Source organism: Vespula vulgaris, chromosome 16 (assembly GCF_905475345.1).
Source record: "Vespula vulgaris chromosome 16, iyVesVulg1.1, whole genome shotgun sequence".
Lineage (NCBI taxonomy): Eukaryota > Metazoa > Arthropoda > Insecta > Hymenoptera > Vespidae > Vespula > Vespula vulgaris.
In genome coordinates, this window is record NC_066601.1 from 4,910,436 (window position 1) to 4,933,936 (window position 23,501).

Below are 23,501 nucleotides of genomic sequence, written 5' to 3' on the forward strand. Positions count from 1 at the left end.
CAAAGAGCTAGCAAAGAAGAAACTTTGGATCGGGCCAAGCCCCTTTATAACGCGGCTACCGACGACAGTTTACGTCGGAAAGTTTGCAATTTTCCAAAAATACGAACGCGCAGAGAAACGTCCTCGAGGATATCCCACGGTGCCTTTCGACGATTCGCTTGCGAAACGAGGAACCGAAGGAGTCGCGTCTTTCGACTCTTCGAGTAGATCGATCGACTTGCCCTTTGCCGATTCGATCGTCTCGTTTATGCCGTTAACGCGTTAAGGCCACTTTTATGCGTTGGAAATGAAAACGACGTGAAAATAGAGTAAAGCGGAAGAGCAACTAACGCCTAATCGTTTCCTACTTACCACGAGGATGCGTTGGGTTGCGTCTAGGTTATGTCCGGGCTCGTATCCGATAATCCTTGCTTCCTAAGCATTCTTCGCGATGGTTCAGACGTCTAAACCAGCTTGAACCGTTTCGCTCGGTCAAAATAATTGTCCTTATCGTTCGAGATTACGGTCTTCTCGACTTCCCCAAAGAGTTCCTCAAAAATTTAGTCTCGAATTACCGCGGTCTTAAAATTCCGTTAGCGATGTCGGGACTGTGCGACGTCGTAAAACGGCAAATTTCGAGGATATTACATACGATTAAGCTCGTGCTTCGAAACTATTCGAGTTCCGTTGACTCTTTACGAATAATAATACGATTCGTTAAAACGATACGATTCTTTGGCATCGTGATCGTTTCGAAACAAGGAGCACAATATTTGTTCAAAGTCCGATGAATCGAAGGGCGGTCGATTCGCGTTATTTTACGTTATTGCGAACGATCGATCGAACGATCACGAAAATTCTTCTTCTCGTTACGGAAGAATAACGTCACGCGAAATATGCACGAACGAAGGACGATCACCGAGGCACTCGAATTTCCACCTTTAAGTATTTCGATCGTCCCTACGAATCGCGCGGCCGCCTTTCGAACGCAACTATCGAACAAAGTCGACGACATGGCGTCGCAGAGTTTAAGCTATACCAGCGCACTCTTCCCGCCGACGGACGAACCAAGCTGCACGATACGTTTCGTGTCTCGGGTGAGAGCTATGCCGTCGACTTTGTAGTCCGAAATAAAGGAATCGTTTCGAGCATCGAATATTCTTCTCGACGATAGTTCTCGATAAAATGGATCCAGCGTTGTTGAGGGAGCGAGAGCTCTTTAAGAAAAGAGCCCTTACTACGCCAACGTGAGTACCCAGATCGATCTTATAGGTCTAACCTATGTTGTGTCTCTTTTCTGAAAACTCTAGCGTATTAGAAAGTTACTAACGAGTATATAATGTACACAGCGTCGAGAAGAAAAAGAAGGAACAGGAGAAAGATACCAGTCGGGATGATCAGTACAAAAAGAAAACAAAATCTTCCGTCGTTTCCACCGGACCAAAGTTGGATATGGTCAACTACAAAACTATGATCGGCAGTACCCAATACAAATTTGGTGTTTTGGCAAAAATAGTGAAACATATGAGAGCTAGGCATCAAGACGGGGACGATCATCCGTTAACCTTGGAAGAAATCTTGGACGAAACCAATCAACTGGACATAGGATCTAAAGTAAGAACGTGAGATTACGCTGTTACATTCGACGTCAAACTATACGGTCTTACCGATCGATTATTTACTACGTCGCCGCAGGTAAAGACGTGGCTTCAGACGGAGGCGTTGCTAAAGAATCCTAAAATAGACGTTACGCCGGATGGTAGGTTTGCCTTTAAAGCTATGTATAAAATCAAGGACAAGAAATCGCTATTGAGACTTTTAAAGCAACAAGATCTAAAGGGACTAGGAGGGATTTTATTAGAAGATATACAAGAAAGTTTACCCCATTGCGACAAGCATTTAAAGGTACAATCGTTGTTAAATGTTTTATGCTTTGATGTTTTAAATCATTAATTTAGGTAATAAATTTGTCTTTGCAGAGCTTACAAAACGAAATATTACTTATAACGCGGCCTCTTGACAAAAAAAAAATTGTCTTTTACAACGATAAAACGGCCCATTTTCCTATCGACGAGGAATTTCAAAAATTATGGAGAGCCGTGGCGGTAGATGCAATGGACGACCAGAAAATAGACGAGTATCTGGAAAAACAAGGAATCAGATCGATGCAAGATCATGGCCCAAAGAAGTTGGCACCCGTTAAAAGAAAGAAGCCCAATACTAAGAGGAAACAATTTAAAAAGCCAAGAGACAACGAACATTTAGCGGACGTTTTAGAGACTTACGACGACGCTAAATAAATAATTCGTATTATCTGTAAATATTATATATACGATTTTGAGCGAAGGGTGTGTGTGCGCGTGTGCGTGTGCGTGTGCGTTGAGTGTTTACGCGCGCAAGTGACGTATGAAAAGTATGATTGGAGTCTTAAATCTAACTGGATACAGAGTTACATATCGCTTCGATACTATAATAAATAAGTAAAATATTTATTTCACATTTTCTTATTGTAAGTACAAAATAAATACCTATAAATCGATCGTTATAGCTTTGACTCTTGCCAAAATTTATTGTGTTCGTCCGTGCTTAATATCATCAGCCTTGCATCGAATCGTAATTATGAACGAGTAGTTCGATCGATGATTTCTAAAGTCGTGAATTTATTAACACTTCGATAGGCGTTGTTTCTCGGTAGCGCTTACCGACTGGCAGCCTATTTTAATCGGCTTTATCCCTATTTTTGCTTTAATCGTGTACCAATAATTCGTTGACAACGCACTTTAGGAAAGCGATGTTTTCCGCCGAGACTATTGCTCAACGTTCGGTAAAATAATCAGCTATGGAGAAGTATGCAACTTTTTGTCTCAAGAAAGAAAACGAAGAACTCGGCGAGAACTGCGGTTTCGACTACTGCTACTAAATTTTTAGTGAAATGTTTGGCCCTCAAAGTGTTAAAACGAATCACAAAGTTTTTCATCCATTGGAAAAAGATAACTCTCTTTATAAGCGTATGTTATTAAAACTTGTGCACGATGGAGTTCTACGTAGTACATGGTATTGGATAAAAAATATTAACAGTATGATACAATCTTTGGCGTTTCGACTCGTACGCAACGAGTCTTCTTTCGTTTCTGGGAATCTCTCTCTCTCTCTCTCTCTCTCTCTCTCTCTCTCTCTCTCTCTCTCTCTCTCTCTCTCTCTCTCTCTCGGTCGCTCGATTCTGCGCAATCAACGAAGAAAATCCTATCCTATTAAGATAAAGTATTTATTAATCCTTGGGTAATGCGGAGTCGCTTTTACCCCTGGAATATGTCCTCGTTGCCTTGCTACCGAGCATTCTGTCGAGCAAAGACTGCTTGTTCCTTCGTCTGGCAGCGAGAACCTCGCGACACAATTCGTGAAACGATTCGGCTACTTGGACGACCTGCGTAAGTTAGATTTTTCGTTGATTTTCAAAGACGACAAGTTCGATCGATCGAAAGAAATATACCTGTTCTGCCGCGCTAATTTCGCTGAACCAACATTCAAAGTCTTTAGCCAAGATCTCCCCTTCTTCCGCGCTGACCTGTCTTAGATGAACCATGTCGGCTTTGTTTCCAACCATGGCAAGAGGCATCGCAGCCTCCGGATCAGCCACCGCCAAAGCTTCTTTCGCTTTTCTCACGAAATTGAAAGAAGTTCGATCTGTTATCGAATAAACGAGGAGGAGGCCGTCCGCCCACTGCAAAGTTTCCATCGACGGCATTTCGTCGTCGCTCTGAAAGATCGTAACGTAATAAGAAAAAAATACAAATTTTAAATACGTACACGTATATTTTAGACGCGTGTATATCTGATTTCTACGTTTCTACAAGTATAAACTTTCTATAAAGTTTCTGGAAGCTGAACGTATATTTATTTAAGATGAAAAATACGCGGTATAATATCGCGTTAAAAAAGATATTACCTTCGGACAAGAGTCCAAGATCTCAAAAAGAATTGGTTCTCCATCCACCAGCACTTCGTGCTTGTATCTATTTTCTGTAACAAAGACGATATTCCTCGTTGAAAATTGATATACATGCATGTATGTAGCTCTCGCTGTATCAAAAAAAGATTAGAAACGTAGGACGGTCCGTATTACAGAATAGATGACTTATTTTCCAATTCACCGCGTGATCACGCGTGATCCTCTTTCGAAATCGTTTCTACGTACGTAAGTAGTACTTTGTCCCGTGTCTACGTATTTCTACAAAAAGAAGAATTTTCTTCTTTCGAGTATCAACCTCGCATTAGTACCCGTCCTGTCTAGTGTCAAATTCGTCTTTGATAAATTTAGACCAGACGCGGTCGGAGGAATGCAAAGAGGGATAGAAAGAGAGAGAGAGAGAGAGAGAGAGAGAGAGAGAGAGTCGGGGTCTTAGAAACGGTTACAGCCGTTGGCAATACTTCAGAAAATGGTTCATTCTATTGTCACTTACTTTTAAAGGATCGATGCCTGTAATAATCGCTTAAAGAAACGATAGAAAATAGTAAATTGAAAAGAGCTTTACCAGATTGGTGATCGTATTCTCCGATATACCGCCTCGTTAGGAACCTCACCGTCAGCGCTGCAAAATAATGAAAACGCATGGTCAGATCGATATTTACGTCGCATCGGTATTTACGGCGAAGGGAATCGAAAACAAATTCATACGCGATCTTAACATTTGTGTTTCTCATTTGGCACCCAGCTTTCTTTTCGGTAACAGCGATATTGGACGGTCGTCAAATCCTGCTATTGAGTAAATTCGTATTTTTCTTTTTAGACACGATATAGAGATTTATCTTGCTGGTACTCTCGTTGGGAAATAGTACAAAAATATTTTCTACGCGTATCGAGTTTTAACAAGTATATCCACTGAAACATTTTATAAAATTCCGACAAAGCGATGCTCGTTGAAAAAATAAATAACAAAAGAGAAGGAAGGAGTGGTTCGAATCGATTTTTTACGATCGAATTACATCGTCGAGCGTGTGTGTAATCGACGCAACGTCGATACGCGCGTAACACAATGCTTCTTTTTTATATCGCTTCTCCGCTTTTGCGTTTCACCAATGATACGTACGTGTAAGCGACGGCTGCTATAACGTAACTTTTTCCGTGGCAAACGAGTTCGTTACGCGTGTCAGCCTAGACGTTTTTCCTCGAGGATAAGAACGAACGACGAGTTCCACCTGACGTCTTTCGAGTTGGAGCTTTTAAAAGCATCGACGATCTTTCGACCTCTCCGAGATCGATCTTTGTTTCGAATAGTAATTTAGAGTCGTAGTCGAATAACAAAGTCGAGCAATTCGCCTCGCGGATTCTTTTTCTTTTTTTTTTCCTTCGTTGAAAGATCGTCGATCGATTCGCTCCAATTTCAACGAACGCGTTCGCGCCCTCTTCGTTTATCTCGATATCTCGAGCTCGAGGAGAAAGAAGAAGCAGAGACCTAGTGACCCGCTTCGAGGTATACCACACTATTTTTACCTCGAACTCGAACCTGCCGCGGCGCCACAAAACCTTGCACGAGCGCTGCGTTAACGCCGAAGCGGCAAGGCGCGGCGCCTTTTCATCTCGAGATCGGGTGACAGCCTCGCGATTCGGCTCCGTCGACGATTCGTTCCTTGTTCCCTTGCCTCGTATCACTCTCGCGACATTTATCCCCTATCTCTCGAGCTTCGAAGAAAAATATTTCAAACTTTATTGTTTTTCCGACACGATCGATCACAGGCTCCCAGACCGCTGTTAGGATAGGAGAGTTTATCGGACTTTTGTTACGAGAGGTATCGGCGATAAAGAGTGAACTTGAATCTCCCCCCTCTCTCTCTTTCGTTATCATCTAAACGTAATAATTCTAAAAGGAGAAAAAAGAATCTTTGCGGCATATTAACAAAAAATGAAATGATGTCTCGAGCGGTCTATACTCGGGAGAAGAAGAGCGACCTTTATTACTTAATCTTTTATCGCTTCTCGTTAAAATACGATCCCGTTGAATTCCTTGTTGGAAAGGAATATTTCTCAAATTTCGTGCTCGCCAAAAGTACCCGCGTACGAGCTTGTCAAGACCTATTCACTTTGGACATAGAAATACGTAACGGTCGAAATATCGTAAGATCTTCGTTAGAAAAACACGAAATAGCGACGGACAAGAGTTCTCCGATGCGTGTTAATTATTCAAGTACATTTTCCGTGCACCTGTATAGTCGGCTATCTTACATTCTTACGATTCGTTGGAATTCGAAATAAAACATTATAAATAGAAGAAACGCGGCAGCGAGAGCAACCGTTGAGCCGAGCGATTATTTACTCGCCTACCTGTCTTTAGCACGTGCCATTACCAAAAATACACCCGGGTTGGCTGCTCTCAGGGTCCTCCGAGCTATCACGGCTTGTTTCTCGCTCTAGCTAACGTCGCAAGGGTTTTCGTCGCACTTGCACTTGAATCTGCTCATCCTCCTCTCGATCTCTCTTCGAGAAAACTGCGATCGAGTTTCGAGTTCGAACCAAGGATATATCTCGTATCTTTACGATCAATGCTCGAAGAATATTTTTAGGGTTTTCTTCGTCTTTGCGTTACTCGTCCATCAGACAAACTGTTAATTAATTTCGTCAAACGCGAAAACTCGTACGTCCCGCCTGCTCTTTTCCGCTATTAGTCCAAGGTCTTCCAAAGGCGCGCCAAATTCGCAAACGAGCGTCGTAAACGATCGTCTTTGCGGAAAAAAGAGTTTACCGATAAAGTCCGAACGAGCGAACGAACGATGTTCGAGGAGTCGTATAAAAACGCGTTCGACCTATCGAAAAGTTAAAAGTTAAAGTACCTTGCATTTTCGGTATTACGAAAGGGTACGTACACGTTCGTGTACATTATCGTCGTTTACTTAATTATTGCAAACAAAGTTAATTTCGTACTCACCGCTTTTTCCAACTCCGGGCGCTCCGATAACGGCCACCTTTACTTCGCACAGCGAACTCTTTTTCCTTCGGATACCCCTAATTGCATTTGACGTCATACTCCGTGCACTCGTCACTGCAAAGGAGAAAAGAAACGCGTCAAAGCGCGCGGAATCCTTTCGTTATCGTCGTTAGAAAGCGTCTCTCTAAAATGGATCGGATCGGCCATCGATTACCCATGCACGTTCGAACGACATTATTTTGTCTTTCGTAGAGAAGAAGAAAGAAGCACTTACTTATGTCGGGTCTTTAACGTCACGCTCTCCTCTCTCTCTCTCTCTACCCTTACAATTTTTATCTATTAAACTGAACTTTTGGAAGAATCTGTTGGACGATTCTCACGATTTATATCGTTATTTTTACTACCGCGTACGATACTTCCGATCGAAAAGAATCGAGTGGAGCTCAAACGCAAAGTTTCATGACAATCGTACCGTTAGTAAAGTAAATTTGTATCGATTTTATCGTCACGAACGTATACAGGAATCGATTTCGTTTTATCGACTTTATCTCTGAACGAGAATGAGGAGAGAGAGGACGCGGAATGACTGAAGAGTAAGAGGAGGAACGATCGTATCGATGACATTTCATACGATGTACTCGATCCCATCTAAGAGACTAGCTTCTAGTCCTTCTCTCGGCATTCCGTATTACGACCCATTTACAAGATGTTTCGTGTCTCTCCCATTCGAAATCGAAACGGAAGCAAGCTCGAGAGGAATATCTCGCGAAGGCGTTTGCTTCCTTTCTCTCTCTCTCTCTCTCTCACGTCTCTCTTATACACGATGCACGGTTTAAACACGGCGGCTCTTTTCCCAGGGCGACGCTCTGCCGGCCATCTTAACGACGCAGGGTGAAACGAAGGAGAACGGGAGGAAGGAAAAGAGGAGGAAAAGTAACGGAAGAAGGCAAGAGAAGAGCGGAACGGGAGAAGCAATTGGAAAAAGAGAGAGAGAGAGAAACAGAGAGCATGGGAGATCCGATGCGTTACATTAATAGAACGCTTCGCACATGTCTCGAGGAATCTTGAGAATTCGTTTCGTCGTCCAACAATGCGATGTCTCGCGAGAATATCATTCCCCGGAAATTTATGCGGGCCTCTTCCATCTCTCGCAGAATTCAAAAGGAGAAAAACAAAGAGAGAGAGAGAGAGAGAGAGAGAGAGACAACAATTTTACGAACACGAATTTACGAAACGTACATATACAACAAACGTATAGCGAAGGAAAGTCCAATATCAAAATACAAATAAATCGAAAAGATCAAAAGTAAGCCTACGATAAACATAGTCCAGACGAATGAAGTAAGAAAAATGTAATTAACGCGTAGACATTCGTATTATAAGTATTTAAACAGAAGAAGCTGCGATGTACCGAAAGAAATCGATTAGATACAACGCACGATAATACGGATTTGTAATTATATAAATGAGAATATAAATAAAAAAGAGATAAAAAGAGAAAAATATATCTAGAAAACGATCCATTTCCCTCAATCCTCGTATTTCCATGGCGATATTATCTTTACGGCGTACATAAGTAGGTACATACGTATCTCTTCCTACGATCTTCCTTCGTGTTATGTTCTCGAAAGAGCAGAGCGGATTTTCCTTGTTCGCGCGAAAAGTAAAGTTCACGCGAGTAGTCGCGCGTTTTCTCTTTCGCAAAGATGGTATCGCACGCTCCCATTCTTCGGGGACCCAAGAGTTCGCGATCTTGGCGGCGCGCCAATGGATCTAAGGAAATTTAGTATCGCTCGGCAGTCGATCGTGATTCACGCACCGAAAATCTTAATATTTGGAACAACGACTTTTGACTCGATACCGTCCGAGATATCGTCTCTGATTCATGCCGAGAAACTCGGCCGATCTCGGCGAAGATCTCGATCTCATCGGTAATTTTAGAATTCTATCGGAGCGATACTTAGGCACGTTTACGCCACGTTATACTCGCCAAAGATCGAAACCGATCGTCGAGCGGTTTCGTAGCTGCGTCGTTTCTGCGACTTACCGTACTTTGTATCGTCCTTTGCTGGATCGCAGGAAGCTCGTGGGAAATTCTCAGCTGAGATTATCGACGATTTCACAGAAAACGTTGACGTTGGAACGCGATCGGGGAAAGAAGAAGAAAAAGTACATCTTTCGGTGGAAGATGGTGCAAGAACGCGCGAGCGATGTTTCGACGAGCGAAAGTGGATCTCGGTCCCTCTCTCCGTCTCCCGATCTCTTTCACGAGTCGTTTGCGTCTCGTCGCGAGGTCCAGTAGCGTGTCACGTGTTTCCTGACAATTCCACGGGGACGGCGTTCGCGATCCGACGCGGTTCTTGGCCTCCGCTCGACTGTCTCGGCCCGTTTTCTCTCTTCGTTCGCTCGTCGCCGGAGACCGACGTCCTTTATTGCTCTTAAGCCACGAATACTAGGCGCGCGATAGCTCGCTTCCGGTAACTCGAGAGGGAGAGAGAGAGAGAGCACGCGAGTGGACGCGCGAACCAACCCTCTCGCCGATTCACGGAGTCGACTTTTCTCCGTTCGAGCACGTTCAACGCTCGCGCCAAAACTTTACGAGCGTGACGCATCCTCTCGCGTGGATAATTTTCACGAAAAACAAAGTTTGCTCTCGATCGAGCGAACAAATTTTGACCAAACGGAGCGACGCGCCTTGGTCGTTTGCTACGTTCTCCTTTTTCTCTCAACGTCGATCGACGAGTATCGGCATCGAGTATTTCTAACGTCGTGAAAACGATAGAAAATTACAAATTTTGAAAAAGTCCGTAAAAATATCTATTGTAGCAGCGCGTGACATAAAATTTGACAAGCATCGGAGAAATGAAAGCAAAGCGCGACTTTCGTCTGGTCCTATTTTTAATTTCTCGCGCGTGAGCGAGTATAACCTATGGCGATTGGTAAGGCAGGAGGTCGCGTTTATCGGCCGTAACCCGTTCTGCTTCGCGTTTCTTGCTAGAAGCAGAGCCACTCGTCCATGACGTCGCTGACTTTTTCGCGAGTCTCTTCCTTTCCGACTATTTTTCTTCCTTCCCCGACTTCGCCGAGAGACGTCGACAAGTTCCCGAACATCCTCCGAAGGTCCACTTTACGGCACGCGAGAAGAAGTTTCCCTCGGGATCTGAATAACCGACAATCCGATTCGTTAATCTTTCTCCTTTCTCGGGAAATTGGTTTGCCTCGTCTTACTTCTTTTATATCAGGAACGCGTCAACGCGAGAATATTTTGTTCGTTTGCACGCGCCTCTCTCCCTCCCTCTCCCTCCAACCCCGAACTCGCTTTACTACGATTCATTAAAAGATGACGATACCCCGTTGCATATCCGTCGTAATCAAAAAAGGAAAAAAAGAAAAAAGAGACTATTCTCGTGCGACGCATCGTCTCCCGTGCAGCGTTCTCGACGAGAATAAAGTTTCGCTGGAAGACGAGCTATGATATCCTCCGATCGTTCGCCGTGCCATCGACGTACTCGTCGTTGCTTCCTCGACGTCTCTTTCCTTCGAAAAGTTCGTCCCCGTCGCAATTTCATTTCCGCATTGAGAGTTCTCGTCGTCCGCTTCCGCTTCTAAACTGGTGTACGAGCTTTCGTTGTACGACCTCTCCGGTATCGTATCACCGTGCATTTGTCGTAGCCCCGACATTTGTCTCTTACGGACCGTCTCTCCTTCGAGATCGACGACCGATCTCTCTTCCCTCTTCGCGAAGAATTTGTTGTCCCCTATAATCTCTCGCAACCGATAGGTCGCGATGTCGGCGACGTTTTGGTCGAACCTAAACGAAAATATTGCGCGATCATTCATGTCCGTGACTCGGTGGAACAATCTTCTTCCTTCGCTCACCTGCCGCACGGCGAATCGTAATAATTCGTCGGTATATCCTGTAACAGACAAAAGGAGAATATCGTTCGGCGAAACTGTGCGCGCGAGCGAAAGAAGGGAGAGAAGCGAATGTATTAACCGTATCGACCGGCGCGTAATCTTCCTCGTACTCGAACGGGAATTTCTGACTCGGGTAGGAAAGATCCTCCCGATATTTAAGCGGATTGTCAACCGTGCGATGATCGTATTCCTTCTTCAGACGAACGGAACACACGTCGTTCCGAGTCGTAACGGCACGCCTCTGTTGGTATCGATTTTGTAGGAAAGGCGACAGCAACTCGAGGCAGCTCTCCGGTGGCCCGTCGTTCCCCATGAACTCGCGATAGCGTCGTCGATCCCGGCGACGACTTTGATACTTCCCATCTTGACCGAAGCGCCTCGAACGCGGTTTCGCGATCTCTCGATACCTGGAAAGTGATACGACATTCGTCGCTTGAGTAATCGTTCGAACGCGGCGGTCGAGCCGCGTCAAAGACCGACCAAGATGGCCCTTCGTTCGTCGAGATCTTGTTTTTCTCGCATGTACGCCTTCCCCGTTGATTCTCCTGCTCGTTTTGTAATCTTCGTCTCTTAACTCTCATCTTCTTTCGGTAATCACCGTCGGTAGCACGAAGCGCGAATTTCAATCCATCCGCCACGAAATCGATCAAGAAGCAACAAGCCTTTCGTACGTCTATGGACATATACGGAGATGTATATTTTTCAAACTCTCCTAAGTTCGTCGCCCCTTTTCTCTTCGCTACTCACGGGAACGAGACTCGGGCACGTAATAAAGCAGCACGCTGAGCAGCATGAAGGCGATCAGGGAAAGACGCTTGAGACGAGCTATCCAAACGAAGATGCGGAAGGTCTCGTCCGAATGATCTGGAAGCGAGAAACGAGGAACTCGAGATCGATTATCCGTCGCTTTCACTTACCGTCACCGTCATTCCACATCTTCGCGTCGGCGCATTCCAGCCCGACCGCGCCGAAAACGAAAGGCAGAAATTTCATAATCGCCTCGATGCTGTCGCGCCGCTGTTTTCTTATTTCTCTTTTCTTTTTCTTTCTCTCTTTTTTCTCTTTCCCCGGTTAACGTGGCACCATGCGCCTCCTTCCGAACCTCATCGTGTTTGCTGAAGGACAAGCGTTTACGAGAATACTCACCGAACGAATCGAGCTGACGTTTCTCTCCTTCCTTTCCTCGGTCATTCGACCGATCAGATTCGATAGTTTCCGATCGATCCATCGATCGCTACTCGCCATAACCTCCTCACTCGCGCTTGTTGCCAAAAGCGCTTATCGTTTGCATCGTTCTCGTTACACGATTCGTCGTTAGGAGAAAGCTCGAAACTTGTTCTCTTTATTCAAGATTGAAACCTTTAGCTGAGATTTTTCAACGGAATACATATGCGGGGGTACGCTTTGATTTAACGGACGACGAGTAAGATACACATCTTATATCTTTATTATGCTTCGAGTACTTTACAGTATAATACAAAGAAAATGCTTTATATAGCTCGACCATTTTGCTACGGCTTGACAAGTACGTAATACGCGTGCTGCGTACGCGTACGCACCTACGAGGGGATATTTGGTACGAGTTAGCAAGAACGCAAGATAGCGGTCGGTCGATGCGCAGGGTACACCAACGATAAGCGAAGATACACTAACTACGCGCAAGGGTTATGCTATATTTTTCTATTATGTAACGTCGATTCTTCAACGTCGGTGGATCGAAAGCTCATCTTTCTTCCTTTGCTTCCTTTTCCTTTGGTCTTGGCCGAAGCACCATAAGTAATATGCCTCGGCGTTGAGGACCGTCGACGCTTTGGAAAGCTCTTCCGAAGGATCGGTCCTATTTCGTACGCAAAAACGAACAAACAAAAAATAAAAAAAGAGATTTCGAGCGCGTTTAGTCTTAACTCTGCGACGCTTTTGTGCGAGGAACGACGGTGTTTCATCGAGACGCAAACATTGCGAAGTCGATAAAGATCTTATCGGCAAAGAAAACAAAGAAAGAAATACGTAATACAACGCATACGGTATTGTACGGTGGAGTAGAAATACGAGTATACGATAGAACGTAACAACGAAAAGTGTAGCCGGCGGGTACGCGCGAAAAGAAACCTCAGGTAGGATCGTCGAAGCTCGACGCTACGAGCTGCGCAATTAAAACGACTTTTCGCTCGAGATAAGTCGGACAGAAACGTAACGCGTGATTCCTAACGATCAACGGTGGTCTCGCCAATGAAACGGGGGTCTCGCTCGATCGAGACTTTTACCAATGACGTGGAAAATTAGATTGGCGTAGTCGACCTTCGTAGCGAACGTATCCTTCCTATTCGCACTCACTTTCGTTCGAGTATCCGTATTATAAGGACGTTAGTGTCCCAATTCAGTTCCTTTTCTTTCGCTTTAATGAATTTCCGTCGCGTACCCGGCTACGACTCCGCGATGAATTACGATTGCATCACTTTATACAAGAACGAGGACAAGCTCGACGCGTGGGACGGACGAGAATGATAGGAAAACAAAAAAAGATTCTTCGCCGTACCCGGAAGCTCTCCGAAGTAAAGGAAGAATCTTACGAAGCGCGGCGGGATAAACTTAAGGAACTCGAGAAAGTCCTAATTTCGATAACGATTTCTCTCTCTCTCTCTCTCCCCCGCCCCCTTTCTCTCCCATTTCCAATAACACATTCTGATCTCTTTCGCGAAACTTGGCAGCTTCGATCCTTTCGAACGTTACTTTTATCTAGCCTATCTGAAACAATGGCTAGGCAGATCGGTAGGTAATCAGCAAGAAAAACGGAGCAACGAGAATGCTACGGGAATGCTACGAGAGTGCAACGAGAGCGCAACGAGAGTGCAAGGAGGTTCCCTCTCGATAAAGCGTTCGTCGGACAACGTCTACGTGAAGCGCTATTTTCTGTATACGGTAGGTTAAGGATTAAAGAAAGGAAAAAGAAAAGAGAGGAAAAGGAAAGAAAAGAAGGAGGATAAACGTTCATCTCGATAATCGTGCGAAGTGAGAGTCGGTTCCTGAGCCGGTTTCTCTTACGCGGCAAAGTTACGTTTGATTTTGTCGATCGCGTTGGTAAGATGGGTCATGTCGGTATTCAGCTGCGAAAGTACTCCCTCCAACCTGTCGACCGTGTCGAGAACCTCGACGCGCTGCGTGTGTGGATTAAACCTGACCTCGAACGGCCGGCTCATGGCTGATACCTGAAACATTCGAGCGGAATGCTGTTTTGGTTCCGGCTCTTGCGAAAACGAGACTGTTAAGAGTAGGTAAACGAAACGTGTCAACGAAACGTGGTCGATCTTACGAACGCGTTTCGTGTACGGCATTGCATTTAATTATTCGATCGACGACGACGACGACTCACCCAACGACGGAACTTTTCCTTGGCATCTTCGAAACTCTCGGCGACGAAGTATATGGGCTGGTATTCCTGATCCTGATACTTTTGAACGGCTGTGGTCGATGGCTCGAAAGGTCGGTGCTCGCACTTGTCGCTCAGCGCATGGAGCAATTCGCCGTAAGCGGACAAGAGACCTGCTCCGTAAGCCTTCACCTCTCCACTCTCCATGCAGAGTCCAAATTCGACGGTGAACCAGTAGATGGTCGAGAGTTTTTCGATTTCCTCATCGGAGGCACCGAGCGAGGCCAAACCGATCTCTTGCGAGAATTGAGCGAAGCTTGGATCGGCCAGCAGAGGCATGTGTCCTAGGAGCTCGTGAATGCAGTCTCTGTTGATGGAAAAGGATAATGTTATTCGAAGACGACCCTCGGTCTCTCTCTCTCTCTCTCTCTCTCTCTCTCTCTCTTTGCTTTCCGACAGGGAGCTCGAACGATAGAAGCTACAAGTCGGTCGTTTCTCAAAATCAAGGGACGAACGAGAAAGGATAGTTCGCAACTGGGCGCAAGTGAGTTATCAACGACATCGTGTCGTTAAAAGCCAATTAGAGTTCCATTACCAGCTTACAGAAGCGTGGTAATTGCGTTACAGGACCTCCCTCCCATTCTCCGTTCGTCTCCCTCTCTTTTTGTACGCGTACACTCGCTGTACACGTACACCCACCCACACACACACACACACACATATATCGATCGAAGCTATCGCTGTCTCGTTCAAATAATAGCGATTTTATTCAGAAACATCGTACGACGTTCCCACCTCGTATCGTATCGTACGTAGGAGAAGGGTACTCACGGTTCAGGCGTGTGGTACGGACTGTTGATATGGCGAACGTATTGCGTGCTTTGGAAGACTCTAAAAGCGAGACTGGAAAGGAAATCCCTGGCGGTGAGCAGTCCAGCGGCTGGTCTTAGGGTGAATCCGGTATTCTTTTGCAGGAAATTGCTGACTTCCTGTAATTGCGGTATACGATGGCTCTCAAAAATCTTTTCCTCTTGGAGCTTCTTGAAGACTCTTTGATACTCGACGCAAGCGTGTTTGGGTACCAAATCGATGACGGTATTGAAGACGCGGGACCAAGTCTCGTTCTCAACCTCGGTATACGGGATGCAGGGAATAGGATCGCCGTACTTGTAGGCGAAGGCTATCTCGGCGATGACCTTCCTACGAGCGCGATATTCTTTATCGGCGAAGCCAGGATGGTTCATGTCGAGATCCGGCTCGTACTTTGTCATCAGATGATTGCAATTGTCGAGATCTGAGGCATGACGGGGGAACCACGGATCCCTGACGCTGACAGAATTGTCCGTGAGCAAAGTCATGCCGTCCAACGAGGAACTTTGCCTAAGATTTCGTATCAATTGAAGGAGACACTGTTTCGACATGTCGACCTTGACCAGGACATCGAATTGATGACCTTCCTTCTTCGACGGTCTCGATTCCACGTGAGTAACCGTACCCTTGAAATTCTCGATGGTCTTCAGGATCCTAGCGAGAGAGCTTATGCCTTCGCGCAAACGAAGGACCAGCGCGGCTTTTTGCACGACGTGCTCGCTCTCCGGACTCTCCGCTATCGCTTTCGCGAGCACAACTTCCTCTTCCGTCAATCCGGCATCTGTCGAGAACACAACTCTCTTTTATATCTCTCTTTTATCTTTTCGATATTTCTTTATTGGAGTCAAGCAAGGTTAAACGTTAAATAAGATTACAAGAATCGGAAAAAGAGAATAAAAATATCTCTGCGTTCTATAAAAGATTCTATCGAGAGATTCGATCATTTCCTATCCATCAAAGGACCGAGCGACCTTAATAGAAATTTCCCCCTCCCCCTCCTCTCTCTCTCTCGCTCTCTTTATCTCCGCCAGCATACTCGGTACCGTCAAGTGACAAAGCGACGAGCTATAATAATCGCGCGATTCGTAGTCCATTTCCGACAGAGTTTTCTCTCTCTCTCTCTCTCTCGCTTTGTCGTCAGCTGCAGCGGTGGGGGTGAGTGGTTGGAAAAGAAGTAAAGTGGTTCTCGTTGTCGAGCGCGGACGTGCCGACTTCGCGGACAGAGATGAAAATACGAGAAGGAATAACCGTTTTATACGTTTATAGCTCTCGAATGCCGAGTGACCTCGCAAGAACGTCGCGTCGCCTTTTAAAAAGGATCTCTCTCTCTCTCTCTCTCTCTCTCTCTCTTTCTTCGAACGATAATACGATTCTAAATGCACGAAGGAACTTGGAAAGAGTAGCGCTCGACGCAATTCACGCGAGCGAGTGTCGAGCCAGCACTTGACTCCACTCACTTTGGTCCGGTAAATATCCTCGACAATGACCCTCGTTTCACCCTCGTTTCACCCTCCATTTACCCCGACATCCTCTTTTCCTCTATTTCTTCGCTCGCTCGATCGTGCAAATTTCGCGATAAATTGCTAATATAATTTCTCTCAATTTTTTATTCTCTTTTTGTCGAAACGTCGCACTTACCGTCGTCGTAATCGTCGTCAGGCTTCCCTTCGCTGTCCGAGGAGGCCTCCGCTCTAGCTTCTGAAAGCGAGAAACGTAACGTGCTCATGCCAACGTGCTACGGACACATTTATTCGTTTTGTTTTGCTTTTTTTCTTTTTACCTCCTTCCTTGCTCGCGCATATCAGCGTCTCGCCCTGTTCCTCGTCGCTCGACGCGTCGACGTAAATCTCATCGTTTCCCTCTTGCTGCTCTTGAGCGGACAAAGGATCGGCGCTAGGGTCTGTTTAACGATAAACGCCAAAAACGTTGTCATGCGACATCGATGCTATTCTATTCTACTACGAGTAACGTTTGGGCGAACGGGGAAGAAAGATTCGAGTGCGTACTTAGAAAAAAAAGTTTAGAAAAAAAAAGAAAATCGATGAATGATACTTACCATTCGCTCGTTGCCGTGCCTCCTCGAGAACGCTTTGCTTGGTCTGTTTGACGACTAATGTTTCGAAACGAGCGTCGTCCACTAGCGAACGGCGCCGCGCTGGATAACCATTCTGCAAGAAATAAGAAAATATTTCAAACTCGAACGATGCGTCTTCGTAGAATCTTTGATTCTTATCGAACGACGAGAGAACGCTCGAAAAGGTCTTACGGTTCGTATCCACGCGAGAACTTTGTCGTCGAAAGACAAAAGTTCGTTTCAAGTCTCGATCTCAAAGGAGCGACCGATAACGAAGAGAGAACTAACGGAAATGAATTTCCTGGCCGTCCCCTTCCGGCTGTTGCCGAAGGATCGGAAATGAATTAATCCTGACCGTTCTAAGAAGCTCAAAGAGGTCCCTGGCGGCGAGTGATCCGCTTTTCTCCGGACTCGTCCTCTCCGTTCTTCTCTGATCGAGGAAATATTAACGGACCGATCGTACCCATCGGACGACGTTTCTCTCGAACGGAACGTACGCTTCGGAGTAAATCGATTTCAGTTTGGTTTTGCGCCACGATAAAGTGCATTGGCACGGTTTAAAGAAAACGTTTAGCAATCGATCGACGACGCTTGCTCTCGCAAACTGGGCCAAGTACTTTGCCGGCTTACGCCAGACCGTTGTTGCATCGTTGCAAGAACAGCGCGAGGGATCGAGGAGGACGAGCGCGCGTGGCCTGCACGCATTCATTTATACGATGCGTTTCTTACCGCTTACGGCCTATAACCAAAGCTATCCCACGTAATCCCTCGGACGAAAAAAAAAGAAGGAGATCGCGGAATGTCGCGTATGACCTTGAGCAATTGCACGAGCCCCGTGCTCGAGAAGAAAAACGGCCTCGGATCGAGCGATCACCGACGCAATAATGCCAGACGCAAATTAGCAGATTCTTTGCGAAACGCGGGAATGAGACGTTGTGTATCTCAACTCGTCGCTCCGTTGTAAAAATTCGTTTTATCTCAAGTCGAAAGGGTTTGCTCGCAAATCGCGAGGAAACGAAACGAAAGGAAATTTCAATCAGCGCGCGTTAAAAAATTGATCCCCGTCCGTGATGTCTCACGAGAGTCGGTAAGACGTGCCATCCCCGAGATCGTAATCGGGCACGGATCAACGCGATATCCCGCGATAATGCATATCTCCGGAGAGGAATAAAAACTGGCCGGCTCAAGGTGAGGCGAGATCGAGAAGCGCGAAAAAAGAGCAAAATCGAGAGAGCTAGATCGCGGTGACAAGTTGCGCGATCGTTATGCATAATGTATCTCGAACGTCGCCATTCGCACGGATAGATTTTTTTCTTTCGCAGAGCCGATATCCCTCGCGGAGAGCGAGAGAACAGAGGAGATCGACGAAAGGAATCCAATGATCGCGCCCGCGCTCGCGAGAACCGCTATTCAAATACGACCAATTAGCAGTCTCGAATAATTAGCATGCCGATGAAGGTGTACACGAAGGTGTGCTCGTAAACGTTTTAACGTCCATGTCCGGTATTATACTCCAATTTTTTTTCATCCGCTATCCTCCGCTCGCTTGTCGTTTTAACGCGAGACCGTCCCTCTCTCTATCTCTATCTCGCTCGCTCGCGCGCTCGCAAACACGTCGACGGACCAACGTCGACGACGTAAAACGTATAAAGGAGTAGCGTATTATGGGGAGCAACGTTCAGTGCTTATCTCTTCGCTGTTTTACAGTCCCCTCTCCCTCTTTATTCTCATATTTATAACGTATATTCTCAATTATAACGCGTCGAACGATTTTGCAACCAGGTATACCGAGCGGTCGCTGAATCGTGAAAGAAAAAAAAAAGAAAAGAGAAAATGAAAAAAATGAAAAAAGAAGAGAAAGAAACAACGAAGTCGATATCTCCGAGCGTACGTACGCGTGCTATCGCGACATTTCGATGGCAAAGATACATCGAGATCTCGATTGTAACGAGCCAAGGTCACGTCTTCGCGCACCCTAGCTCCTACCGGACACGATCCGATCGTAGCCCGATTCTACTCGATCCGATCGGGTGGCCAGATATGGGCGCGTGCAAGTTCCGTTCGAATGAGTCACGGGTCCACCACCGTTCTTGTCTCGTTATCGATAGTGCCGCCGGTGGTACGGCAGAAACCGATAGATCGCTAAAAAGAAACGCGAGTTACTCGAGTTTCGTTCGCGATCGCAAGAGCGTCTAATCGCTGGTAACGACGTTAAAGCCGCAGGCAGTAAGGTTGCACGTGAAATGTACGTACGTGTAGGTGGTTCGCACCTATCTACCACTCAAGGTCCGCCGTGTAATGACTAAACACGCGAGTATTAACGAGAACGCGTGATCCACGAACGAAAGGGACGTCGAGTCGCATCCGCCAAAGAGACTCTACAATCGCGTCCGCGATCGCGTCTACAATCGCGTCTACGATCGCGTCTGTAATCGCGTCTACGTTCGCCTCTGCGATCGCTAATCGTTCCTTTCCTTTCCGACGCGTTCGTTCTCTTCCAACGATCGTTACTTTTATTTTCTCATTTCCTCTACGGGCACTTAAGTTTCTTTTCGTAGGTCGTTCGCTAATTTCTCCCTTTGCGAACGACTCTCGTGGAAGGGAAAAAAAGAAAAAGAGCGAAACGTTCTACGAGGAAACTATCGATTTCTCGGTTAGTCGACATCTTTTTTTTTCTACTCATGCAAATTTATGCAACGACGGACACGGTCGTCGAACCAGACGGATTGATCCGACCGATCTACGTTTCCGATCTACGTAGGAAAAGAATCTTTCGAATTTTCCATTCTTTCCTCCTTTCGATGCTACTCGGTCCCTTTAATCGACGAATCGTAAAGTTTCGTCGACGACGATCGGAGGAGTTTTCTTTCTTCTTGTCGAAAGAAAGGACGATGGAGAGAGGAGTCGCGAATATCGTAATTGATGTCACGTGGTCGCAAGTAGAAAATTACATATAAACGTAGAATCGACGTTTCCTCGTAAGCAAAGTACTCGCGACCTTACGTAATGCATCCAGGCATCGATAAAATCTTTCTAAAGTCGAAAAGATTCGTCGTCGATCGAATAAGCTCGAAATGGACGGGTATATCGGTAGTTACGGTTTATTTATGGTTTGGTTAGTCATCGACGGAGATGGTCCCCCTTGTGCAATACGACTTTAAATAGACACAACGCCGAGATAATCCTTCCACGATAATCGAGCAACGAAAACAAGAGAAAGAAGGAAAAGAAACGTAGGCATCGTCGCTCGTATCGCGTATCGAACTCGTCAACGGTCATTACGCGTCGAACGCTAACGGACGCAATTTGTTTGCGTCAATGACGAGACCTTTGTAAAGATAATATCGAAATACGGTAAAAGGAAACGGTTTACGAGTTTTATCTCCTTTTGCCTTGCTTCGCGTAGCTACCTGAGTGTGCACGTACACGTATGCGCGTACGCACGTATATACGTACATATCGGAAAGCCGATTGCACGATCGCGATGTGTAACGCGTAACAACGAATAACTTTAAAGAAAGTCTTTCGAGAAAATAAAAAGACGAGATTTCATAAAAATTCCAGCGATAACGATCGTAGTAGGCTTGTACTTTCTCTACTCGCAGACCGTCGTCTTTTTTCTTTCTTCTTTTCTTCTTCTTCTTCCGTTTTCTTTCATTCGCGACGGAGCTACGCGCGAATTTCACTCGGAGAAGGCGGCGTGCGCGAGTATAAACGCTCAAAGAGCCATCTCTCGCGCGATTTTCGTCGATGCTTGCGAAATTTACCGAGACACGGCCGCGAAGAAGCGCAAGAGTCACGTAACCTAACGTTTCGATCCACACCCATTCGACGGGAATGCAACGTACGACCGAATTTACGCGCATTGAAATCTCCGAACCAACCGCTTCGAGGGATCGTTTCGACGTTCAGCGACCGTTTCTATCTAACGCGATTACTCTCGACTTTTACTCCATTTTTCTTTTTTGGATTTTTCTGAAAGAAAGATCGGCCGAACGAACGCGTTCTCTTACCTCGATATTCGATACCATCGTGTCGACGAAAGGAAATGTAGATCACTCACCTCGATGCTGTAAGACTTTTTAATGGCGAAGAGTTCGCGGTTCTTCTGAGCTGCTGCGACTGCCATTGCGTTCTTCAAACTCTCTCCTCTCTTCTCCTCGGAAAGCTTTGAAAACGACGTCTTTTTTCTCTCCCTTCGTTCGTCGTTTCGTCGTACGCGTGGCCTGATATAGGTATCAGCCCTCGCGAAGCAGTAAACTGCAAGAAGAGTCGTTTGAAACTCGTCGAAACTATCTGCTTCTTCGAGAGCGCAGCGTTTCCCTCACTGCCTACAAGACGGCAAAGGGATCTCGTGCCGAAGGAGCTTCGAAATGATATCTTTTCTCTCTCTCTCTCTCCCTTTTATTCGATTAATAATACGTTTTCGAGCTAAATTACGTGGGAAGTGTTTACTCTCGAAACGAACGAATAAAACGCTTCTAACACGTCGTCCTCCTTCGACCTCGATATCCGTTATACCTCCTTGTACGTTACGACTCGACGAAAACGACGAGTGAACACGAGAAAGACGAGACAGCGTGTGCCTTTGTTTCTATTTCGTAAAGTCCTCTTTGGACGAAGCGTACGAGCGAATGCGTCTACGGGGCGGATTGCCGCGGCATATAAACGTTGCCTCCCTTCACCGCGCCAGCTAATACCGGGGTCAGGGGTGCCCCCACCTCACCCCACCACGGGGTTTCGGGTGGTCCATCGACTACGGTCTCGCAGCCGCCGCCGCCGCCGCCGCCGCCGCCGCCGCCGCCGCCGCCACCACCACCTACTCTACGCTTCGGCGCATCGCGTTCCTCCTCCCAAACCTCTCTCTCTCTCTCTCTCCCCCCCTCTCTCCTCTCGTCCTTCTAACGCGCGTACTTTCCATCGCCCTCTCCACACCTATCCCATGGGACTCCCCGCGACAATTGTCACTTTTTCACCAATTCCATCTCTTTCCGAGTAAGAGAGAATCGATTCCGAACCCGATAGCGCAGGTTCGTTACTTCTTTCTCTTTATTCGGCCGAGATCACCTAGATAGGTGAGCAATTACGTACGTTTACGGAAGGCGAACGCAACGTCGATCGTTCGATATCGGATTAAACAAAATCTGCTGCTTTCACGCGTCTCGCCATTGTTCGACTAATTTCTCGCGCGAGAAATTCGTAACGGATAAGTATACCCAGTTAAAAGTTATCGCTTATCGGCGATCGATCGTATTTCGGCATTTTCCATTAATCTCGATATCTCTTGGATCGATTAATAGCGCTCTCCTTGAATATTCAATCTCCTTGCGACCGTGTATAATCTCTACGCGATTAAAAATTCTCGAGCCTACATCGGTTCCGCGTCGGAAAACTCGTGCTCCTCCTATCGTACGATCTGATTTACGATCGGATAACCGATAAAACGCGCTACTTACGAAAGAAACGAACTGATACGTAGGTAAATACGTTCTATACCCTTCGATCCTTCGACCTCTCCCTTACCCACTTACTTTTCTTCTTTCAACCTACAATTTTTGTCTCCCCCCGCCGCTGTTTCGCCCGATATTTGCGATTATTAGCCTCGATTCGGGAGCCGATATCTCGGAGGCTGCTAAAACCTTTCGAACGTTTCGAAGTAGGACCGTAGGACGTAGACGTATCCAACTACGAGGAAGATCAAACCTCGCTCGGCTTGACCCGACTGACACTTTCCCCGCGAAGATTTGAAAACTTTCTGAAGCTTTAAGGAGAATGAAGTACGCTGAAAACGAAGCCTCGTTAAAGATCCTAAAGCGCCAAGTCGTCGAAAGGATAATGCGTGAATAATGAAGGATTAACTGGAAGGGAGCGAAAAGGAGGTAGATGGTCTTATCGGGAATGGTAGTGAAATTTTCCTCGATCGTCGGCACGCTGCGACCGCTCGCACGTGTGCTCGTCGACGTCACGAATACGTCACGAGTCGCGCCCGGAGGCGTGTAACGCGTCTCGGGAACTCCCAAGAGCCTCGAAAGCGAATTCCGTTTATCCGACCAATCCGGTCGTACCAAGAATTCCCGAGGCAGTACTTACTTTCCTCTAGCGATCGAGTTTCGTCGAAAGAAGCGAAAGAAATATCCATCTCTTTTGTATCGTTTCACGTGGTGAGTCACGATCGGTAGCAGCGAAGTCTCGGCGAAGTAACATTCGATCTTTTTCACGAGTTCGCGTCGTCATCGAACAACGTTGCCTCTTCCACGAAGTTCCGACCGAGGAACGATCGTACGTTACGTCTGCTCGCTCTATCTCACTCCATCTACGTCCGCGAGTTATTCGGAAAATCCGAGCGCAAAACTTTTTTCCAGGAAAAATCGAT

The 23,501-nt window shown here is 46.2% G+C and overlaps 5 protein-coding genes across 11 annotated transcripts in view; 1 reads left to right on the forward strand and 4 right to left on the reverse strand.

The window, feature by feature from the left end:
- The window catches only part of LOC127069727 (glutamate receptor 1), a 131,949-nt gene extending 131,058 nt beyond the window's left edge, over nucleotides 1-891 (reverse strand). The window contains exon 1 of the mRNA XM_051007105.1: nucleotides 352-891. The gene's annotated coding sequence lies outside the window, so the exon portion shown is untranslated. The remainder of the gene's footprint in view (nucleotides 1-351) is intronic.
- Nucleotides 892-1,034: 143 nt separating this feature from the next.
- On the forward strand, nucleotides 1,035-2,471 carry LOC127069740 (general transcription factor IIE subunit 2). The gene is made up of 4 exons (XM_051007158.1): nucleotides 1,035-1,226; nucleotides 1,329-1,593; nucleotides 1,675-1,884; nucleotides 1,959-2,471. Exons 1-4 carry the CDS (start codon nucleotides 1,165-1,167, stop codon nucleotides 2,277-2,279), a joined length of 858 nt encoding a protein of 285 aa, XP_050863115.1. The 5' UTR covers nucleotides 1,035-1,164; the 3' UTR covers nucleotides 2,280-2,471.
- On the reverse strand, nucleotides 2,445-9,420 carry LOC127069741 (ras-related and estrogen-regulated growth inhibitor). Of its 5 annotated transcripts, none has more exons than XM_051007161.1 (6): nucleotides 8,947-9,420; nucleotides 6,900-7,013; nucleotides 4,512-4,568; nucleotides 3,926-3,999; nucleotides 3,470-3,736; nucleotides 2,445-3,403 (listed from the first exon to the last, which is right to left on the reverse strand). In XM_051007161.1, exons 2-6 carry the CDS (start codon nucleotides 6,994-6,996, stop codon nucleotides 3,248-3,250), a joined length of 651 nt encoding a protein of 216 aa, XP_050863118.1. In that variant the 5' UTR covers nucleotides 6,997-7,013; nucleotides 8,947-9,420; the 3' UTR covers nucleotides 2,445-3,247. The 5 variants fall into 5 exon arrangements, with proteins under 5 accessions (XP_050863118.1, XP_050863119.1, XP_050863117.1 ...); XM_051007162.1 differs by lacking the exon at nucleotides 8,947-9,420 and adding an exon at nucleotides 8,488-8,931; XM_051007160.1 differs by lacking the exon at nucleotides 8,947-9,420 and adding an exon at nucleotides 7,174-7,763.
- Nucleotides 9,421-9,605: 185 nt separating this feature from the next.
- On the reverse strand, nucleotides 9,606-12,140 carry LOC127069738 (uncharacterized). Of its 2 annotated transcripts, XM_051007156.1 has the most exons (6): nucleotides 11,565-12,140; nucleotides 11,298-11,490; nucleotides 10,897-11,224; nucleotides 10,779-10,816; nucleotides 10,409-10,710; nucleotides 9,606-10,059 (listed from the first exon to the last, which is right to left on the reverse strand). In XM_051007156.1, the coding sequence occupies exons 1-6, from the start codon at nucleotides 11,608-11,610 to the stop codon at nucleotides 9,956-9,958; spliced, it is 1,011 nt and encodes a 336-aa protein (XP_050863113.1). In that variant the 5' UTR covers nucleotides 11,611-12,140; the 3' UTR covers nucleotides 9,606-9,955. The 2 variants fall into 2 exon arrangements, with proteins under 2 accessions (XP_050863113.1, XP_050863112.1); XM_051007155.1 differs by having other exon boundaries at nucleotides 9,933-10,710.
- A 101-nt stretch (nucleotides 12,141-12,241) lies between these two features.
- On the reverse strand, nucleotides 12,242-21,775 carry LOC127069730 (tyrosine 3-monooxygenase). Of its 2 annotated transcripts, XM_051007117.1 has the most exons (8): nucleotides 21,650-21,769; nucleotides 21,192-21,388; nucleotides 17,111-17,222; nucleotides 16,835-16,954; nucleotides 16,693-16,752; nucleotides 15,016-15,835; nucleotides 14,188-14,551; nucleotides 12,242-14,023 (listed from the first exon to the last, which is right to left on the reverse strand). In XM_051007117.1, the coding sequence occupies exons 2-8, from the start codon at nucleotides 21,255-21,257 to the stop codon at nucleotides 13,856-13,858; spliced, it is 1,710 nt and encodes a 569-aa protein (XP_050863074.1). In that variant the 5' UTR covers nucleotides 21,258-21,388; nucleotides 21,650-21,769; the 3' UTR covers nucleotides 12,242-13,855. The 2 variants fall into 2 exon arrangements, with proteins under 2 accessions (XP_050863074.1, XP_050863075.1); XM_051007118.1 differs by lacking the exons at nucleotides 16,693-16,752; nucleotides 16,835-16,954 and having other exon boundaries at nucleotides 21,192-21,775.
- Nucleotides 21,776-23,501: the final 1,726 nt, after the last annotated feature.

Excerpts from the sequence above, each read along its gene's own strand:
- LOC127069740 (XM_051007158.1), top strand. The coding sequence starts at position 1,165 with ATGGATCCAGCGTTGTTGAGGGAGCGAGAGCTCTTTAAGAAAAGAGCC. Across the intron at positions 1,227-1,328 it reads AGAGCCCTTACTACGCCAAC|CGTCGAGAAGAAAAAGAAGG; the intron begins GTGAGTACCCAG and ends TAATGTACACAG. Across the intron at positions 1,594-1,674 it reads AACTGGACATAGGATCTAAA|GTAAAGACGTGGCTTCAGAC; the intron begins GTAAGAACGTGA and ends ACGTCGCCGCAG.
- LOC127069741 (XM_051007160.1), bottom strand. Across the intron at positions 4,569-6,899 it reads GCCCGGAGTTGGAAAAAGCG|CGCTGACGGTGAGGTTCCTA; the intron begins GTGAGTACGAAA and ends ATTATTTTGCAG. Across the intron at positions 3,404-3,469 it reads AAATTAGCGCGGCAGAACAG|GTCGTCCAAGTAGCCGAATC; the intron begins GTATATTTCTTT and ends TAACTTACGCAG.
- LOC127069738 (XM_051007155.1), bottom strand. The coding sequence starts at position 11,610 with ATGCTGCTCAGCGTGCTGCTTTATTACGTGCCCGAGTCTCGTTCCC. Across the intron at positions 11,491-11,564 it reads CGTGCCCGAGTCTCGTTCCC|ACGTACGAAAGGCTTGTTGC; the intron begins GTGAGTAGCGAA and ends ATATGTCCATAG. Across the intron at positions 10,817-10,896 it reads ATTACGCGCCGGTCGATACG|GATATACCGACGAATTATTA; the intron begins GTTAATACATTC and ends TGTCTGTTACAG.
- LOC127069730 (XM_051007117.1), bottom strand. The coding sequence starts at position 21,257 with ATGGCAGTCGCAGCAGCTCAGAAGAACCGCGAACTCTTCGCCATTAAA. Across the intron at positions 17,223-21,191 it reads AAAAGTCTTACAGCATCGAG|AATGGTTATCCAGCGCGGCG; the intron begins GTGAGTGATCTA and ends TATTTCTTGCAG. Across the intron at positions 14,024-14,187 it reads AGGAAAAGTTCCGTCGTTGG|GTATCAGCCATGAGCCGGCC; the intron begins GTGAGTCGTCGT and ends CGAATGTTTCAG.